Raw genomic sequence first — 6,000 nt, forward strand, 5'->3', positions numbered from 1 at the left:
CAATTTACCATCATTTTACAGTCACTGTAAGCAGAATGACACAAACAATAAACAGAAGGGATTCTGCAGATGTTGGAAATTCCAGTGACACACACACACACAGACAAACTGCTGGAGGAACTCAGCAGGTCAGTCAGCATTTATGGAGGGGAGAAAAGAATTGAAGTTTTAGCCCCAGACCCTTCATTAGTACTGGAAAAGAAGGGGGAAGAAGCCAGAGAAAACAAATGTCGTGGTACTGAGACAGCTTCCTGATGGGGTGGAGTGGGGTCCTCTTCGAGGGATAGGTATGAGGAGGCGTCTAAGAGTTGCCACCTGGAATGTTGTGGATGATAATTTTGCCTGCACTCTGTTCTCTGTCGTCTACTCCCTCGACCTTTGACCTCTACCTTCTACAAATTAGCATTAAAATACTGTGTGGTATGGAAGCTGCACTGTGTCAGATAGAAAAGCTCTTCAACCGAAAAAAGCCCAACACATCAAGAACATACAGTAATACAGAGAGGCACCAGAACAAAAGCCAGCAATACCATAAAGGAATCCACCCACCCTGCTCATGGACTGCTTGCTTGTCCCACTTCCATTAGTGAAGACGCTATGTAGTATCCAAGCCAGATATACCGGACTCAAAAACAGTTACTTTCCCCAAACAGTAAGCTAATTCCTGATACACCCCTCAACACTCTCCACCACCATTACTTTGTCATTTCCTGCCAGGCACTTTATGTACAGATTAGCCTATGCCTAGCATCACGTCTCGGGCACACAGTCATAGAGCAGTGTAACACAGCACAGGAACACAGGCCCTTCGGCCCACGGTATTGTGCTGAACCAAATAAATTAATCAAATGGCCAGGCACATCGACCCCAAATCCCTCTCCCCGCACACAAAATAAAACTAGAAAGATCGGGCAAAAACACAGAATATTTAAAAAAACTCTAAGAATGAAAAAACATCTATAGTCTAAGTCCATATCCAAAATGCAGAAAACATGGGTGACATTCTCCGGGTAGAGTGGCAGGCCTTTCTCTTTCCGTAGCAGTGTTCCCCTTTCCTCACAGTCATAGAACCATCCAACATCACAGCACAGAAACAGGCCTTTTGGCCCTTCTTGGCTGTGCCCAACCATTTTTCTGCCTAGTCCCACTGACCTGCACCCGGCCCATATCCCTCCAAACCCCTCTCATCCATATACCTGTCCAAGTTTTTCTTAAATGTCAAAAGTGAGCCCGCATTCACCACTTCAACTGGCAGCTCATTCCACACTCCCACCACTCTCTGTGTGAATTCATGTGCCTATCTACACGTTGGTTAAAAATCACTAATGTATCTGCCTGTAGGGTCACATCACTCTGTGTAAAAAAGACATCTCCTCTGAAATTACCCCCTCTCACCTGAAATGTACGCCTTCAATCTACGTATATAAGCTAACTTATGTATTTATATTTATCACACAAAAAATAACCTGCAGATGCAGGAAATCCAAGCAACACATGCAACATGCTGGAGGTACTCAGTGGACCAGGCAACATCTATGGAAAAAGAGTAGTTGCCATTTCGGGCCAATCCTGCCGAAGGGTCTCGGCCAGAAACATCGACTGTACTCTCTTCCATAGATGCTGACTGGCCTGCTGAGTTCTTCCAGCATGTTGCGTGTGTTATTTATACTTATTATTGTGCTCTTTATCTTATTGTGTTTTGTGTGCTGCATGGAATCCAGAATAACAGGTATTTCGTTCTCACATTATGACATTAAGCAATTCTCTTAAATCTCTCTCCGTCCTCTTCCCCCCCCCCACCCACCCATCGACGCCGCAAGAGCGTGTTATGTTTCATCCAAGCTCGTTCCCAGCCTTCACAATGAGAGGAGCGGCCCCGCACAATTGTTTCAGTAGAATGAACGAGGCAATTGATGCAAATCCTATTATCTCCGCAAACAGCATTTGGTGAATGAGAAAAAAGAACAGAGACAGCAAATTCTCCATCGGCTGTCGACAGTGAATAAAGAGGGGCTCCACTAACCAGCCGGCTAGTTCCTTTAGAACCGGCTGCAATTTCCCACGCACACAGTATAAAAACATTACTTTAAAAATACAGATTATTTACAAAATAGTCACACTAGTTTGACTTCACCTTTACCACCATCCCCCATTATTCGTTTTTTTTTTGTTTGAAATATTAATGATTCGCAAGAACTGCTGACCAGAAGCGACTCGGGAAAAGCGAGTCAAAGTCTGTTCACAAAGAAGTTAAAAGGGACTTTAAATGGGTGGCAACGGATCAGAACAACAAGTGGATCCGGGCGCCTGGACTCCCTCGTTACAATCGAGAGAAAATCTATCAAATCAGTAAACCGTTTCTCACAATAAAATACGGAATTAACTCCTCGGAAACAATGGGAAGATGATAGAAAACGCTCAAAGTTCTTTTGATATTGGGAAGGACAGGCAGGGGTAAAGGGACAAGAAAAGAGAAAGGTGGAGGGGTGTGGATGAGTAGGGCAAAATAGGAGACAGAGAGACACAGCGGACTGAAATCCTGTGGGAAGGACGCAAGATTGGTGGAAAGGAAGAGAGGACAAAACAGGAGAGAGGGTGAAGAAAGGTGAGCGCAGGCCAGGGAGCAAAGGAAAAGAAAAAAACAGGGGGGAAAGGAGAGAGAGGAAGAAGTGAAGGAAAGAGGGGAGTGGAGAGGAAAGAGGGGAAGGGAGAAGGAGGGGAGAGGAGGGAGAAAGAAGGGGAGAGAGAGAGAGGAAGAAAGAAAATGATGGAGGAATCAAGAGAAGGAGAAAGAGAAAAAGAGGAAGGTAAGGGAAGAGAAGACGAGTGGGAGAAGGGAGAGCGCTTAATATCCTCCTCTCTCCCTTCTCTCTTTCCCTGCGATCCCGTTTACCTGTCAGGAGGTAGAAGAGCAGCAGCGATGGCGCCGCTCTCCTGGGTCCGGCCATGATGCGCTCAGTTCGTCACCGACTCCGCTCACAACGGTCCGACCTGCTAACCGTCAACTGGAACACGGGAACAGAATGAGGGATTCATATATCGAAGGTGAGGTCGAAAACGTCGCGCCCTCCCGTGGTCAAGACATTCTGCTGAATAATATTATAAAGACGAGATACTTCCCAGAGGAACTCAGCAGGTCAGACAGCATCTATGGAGAGGAATAACTTTTCTACGTTTAACCATTAACAATAAGATCGTAAGATCTAGGAACAGAATTAAGCCATTTGGCTCATCGAGTCTGCTCCGCCATTTCATCATGGTTGATCCATTTTACCTCTCGGCTCCAATCTCCTGCCTTCTCCCCGTATCCCTTCATGCTCTGACCAATCAAGAATCAATCAACCTCTGCCTTAAATATATTTAAAGACTTGGCCTCCACAGCTGGCTGTGGCAACGAATTCCATAGCTTCACCACTCTCTGGCTAAAGAAATTCCTCCTCACCTCCATTCTAAAAGGAAGCCCCTCTATCCTGAAGTTGTCTCTGGTCCTAGACTCTCCCACCATAGGAAACATCATCCATCTAGAACTTTCACCATTCCATGGGTTTCAATGAAGTCACCCCTCATTCTGATATTAGAATATTAATAATTGGTATGTATGAATCAACAGGGAAATGAGCTCTTCAGCCCATCTAGTCCATGTTGACCAAGCTGGTCCCATTTGCCTGCATTTGTCCCATATTCCGCTTAACCCTTCCTAAACAGAGACTTTTGCTGAGCTAAAGGAAAGCTACCATTCCCTAATGAGGAGATGTGAAGCTTTTTGTATGACGCATGGCTCCGGGTTGTACCTCCAATGGGTTACTTTTTTTCCCTCACTTTTCTTGCTTAGTAGGGGTTTTTTATTCACAAAAATGTTCAATCCTTAAGACAATTTCCTCTTTTTTGAGGCATTGTAAATGTTGTTACTTCCATGTACTTGTGCAATTATTGAATAATAATATTAATAAAAAGATTTGAAAAGAAAGAGGAAATGTGAAATGAGCTCGGGCATTGATCAAGTGGATAGCCAATGGCTTTTTCCTGGGGTAGTAATGGCCAATATGAAGGGGCATAATTTTAAGGTGTTTGGAGGTAAGTGCTACCTCAGGAAAGCAGCCAGCAAAGTTGAAGACCACACCTGTCCCAGACATCCTCTCATCTCCCCTCTCCCATTGGACAGAAACGCTTGAAAGGCTCAAGGACAGCTCCTATCCTACTCTTATCAGATCCTTGAATGTACCTCTATCTAGTATGATAAAATTATCTCTTGATCTCACAATTGCCTCGTTATGATCCCACACTGCACTTTCTCTGTAGCACTTGCACTTGTTCAGCATTGTTACTGTTTTACCTTACTCTAGTCCAATGTACGGTGTAAAGATTTGATCTGTATAAATGGTGCATGTGACAATAATAAACAAATAAACCAGTAAGACTCTCAGCGTAAAACAAACTTGTCTGCAGTGGTATTATTTCACCTTTTTCCTAACTCAGTGCAATATGTAATAGAACATATAATGCAAAAGCAAGAACGGAGGTTGTGCCAGCCATTTAACCCACTCTAAAATCAATCTGTTCGTGAACCATAGATGTAAACTTCCCACTATTCAGGATGCTTAAAAAGACAGGTGTGTAAAAGGGTCTGAAGGATTATTGGGACCCGAGTCACCCCAGCCACAAACTGTCCTAGCTGCTACCATCTGGGAAACGGTATTGCAGCATAAAAGCCAAGACCAACAGGATCTGGGCCTGCTTCTTCCACCAGGACATCCGACTGATTAACTCACGATGATACAATTGTTTTTCTGTGTTATATTGACTGTCCTGTTGTACACTACTTATTACAAATTACTATAAATTGCACATTACACATTTAGACGGAGGCATAATGTAACAATTTTTACTCCTCACGTATATGAAGGATGTAAGTCATAAAGTCAGTTAAATTCAATCTAACCCTTCCCTCCCACATAACGCCTCCATTTTTCTATCATCCACGTGCCTATCTAAGAGTCTTTTAACTCCAACCTGATTGCATGAATATCGATTTCTCCTTCTGGTGAACCAATATCACCAATAATACTCCCCTTCTTCTATTCCTCACTCTGACCTTTACTTCTTTTCACCTGCTTTTTACCTCCATCGGGTCCCCTCCTCCTTCCCTTTCTCCTCCATTCCACTCTCCTCTTTTAACAGATTCTTCCTTCTCCAGCCCTTGACTTTTTCCACACACCTGGATTCAGCTGTCACCTTCCAGCCAGCCACTTTCCCCTTCCCCCACCTTTTTATTCTGGCATCTTTCCCCTTTCTTCTCAGTCCTGAAGAAGTCTCTTAGCCCGAAGCTTCAACTCTTCACTCTTTCCCATGGATGCTGCCTGGCCTGCCGAGTTCCTCCAATATTTTGTGTGTGTTATTTTTAATGCCCCTAATGTATCTACATCCTACCACCACCCCTGGAAGGTTTTCCATGTACCCACCACTCCCTGTGTTCAAGTCAAGTCAAGTCAAGTCACTTTTATTGTCATTTCGACATAACTGCAGGTACAGTATATAGTAAAAATGAGACAACGTTTTTCAGGACAATAGTGTTGCATGACACAGTACAAAAACTAGACTGAACTACGTTAAAAAAAAACAACACAGAGAAGGCTACACTAGACTACAGACCTACACAGGTATTGTGTTAACAATTTACCTTTGACATCTCCCTATACATTCTTCCAATCACCTTCCTCCAATTCCTCCAGCATTTTGTGTGTGATATCTTAAAATTATGCTCCTCTGTATTTGTCATTTCCACTCAGGGAAACTGTCTCTGGCTGCCCACTCTGTCTAGCCTCACATCATCTTGTACACCTCTATCAAGTTATCTCTCATCCTCCTTCACTCCAAAGAAATTAGACCTAGTTTGTTCAATCTGTCCTCATAAGACATGCTCTCTAATCCAAGCAGCATCCTGATAAATCTCCTCTGTATCTTCTCTAAAGCTTTCACATCCTTTCTGTAATGAGGTGACCA

The 6,000-nt window shown here is 43.7% G+C and overlaps 1 protein-coding gene across 2 annotated transcripts in view; it reads right to left on the reverse strand.

Annotated features, from left to right (window-relative positions):
* Positions 1–3,048, reverse strand: part of cxadr (CXADR Ig-like cell adhesion molecule) — a 100,207-nt gene extending 97,159 nt beyond the window's left edge. For both annotated transcript variants that reach the window (XM_073044799.1, XM_073044798.1), the window contains exon 1: positions 2,894–3,048. In XM_073044799.1, the coding sequence (XP_072900900.1) occupies positions 2,894–2,948 (55 nt within the window). In that variant the 5' untranslated portion in view covers positions 2,949–3,048. The remainder of the gene's footprint in view (positions 1–2,893) is intronic.
* Positions 3,049–6,000: the final 2,952 nt, after the last annotated feature.

Source organism: Hemitrygon akajei, chromosome 5, assembly GCF_048418815.1.
Source record: "Hemitrygon akajei chromosome 5, sHemAka1.3, whole genome shotgun sequence".
Lineage (NCBI taxonomy): Eukaryota > Metazoa > Chordata > Chondrichthyes > Myliobatiformes > Dasyatidae > Hemitrygon > Hemitrygon akajei.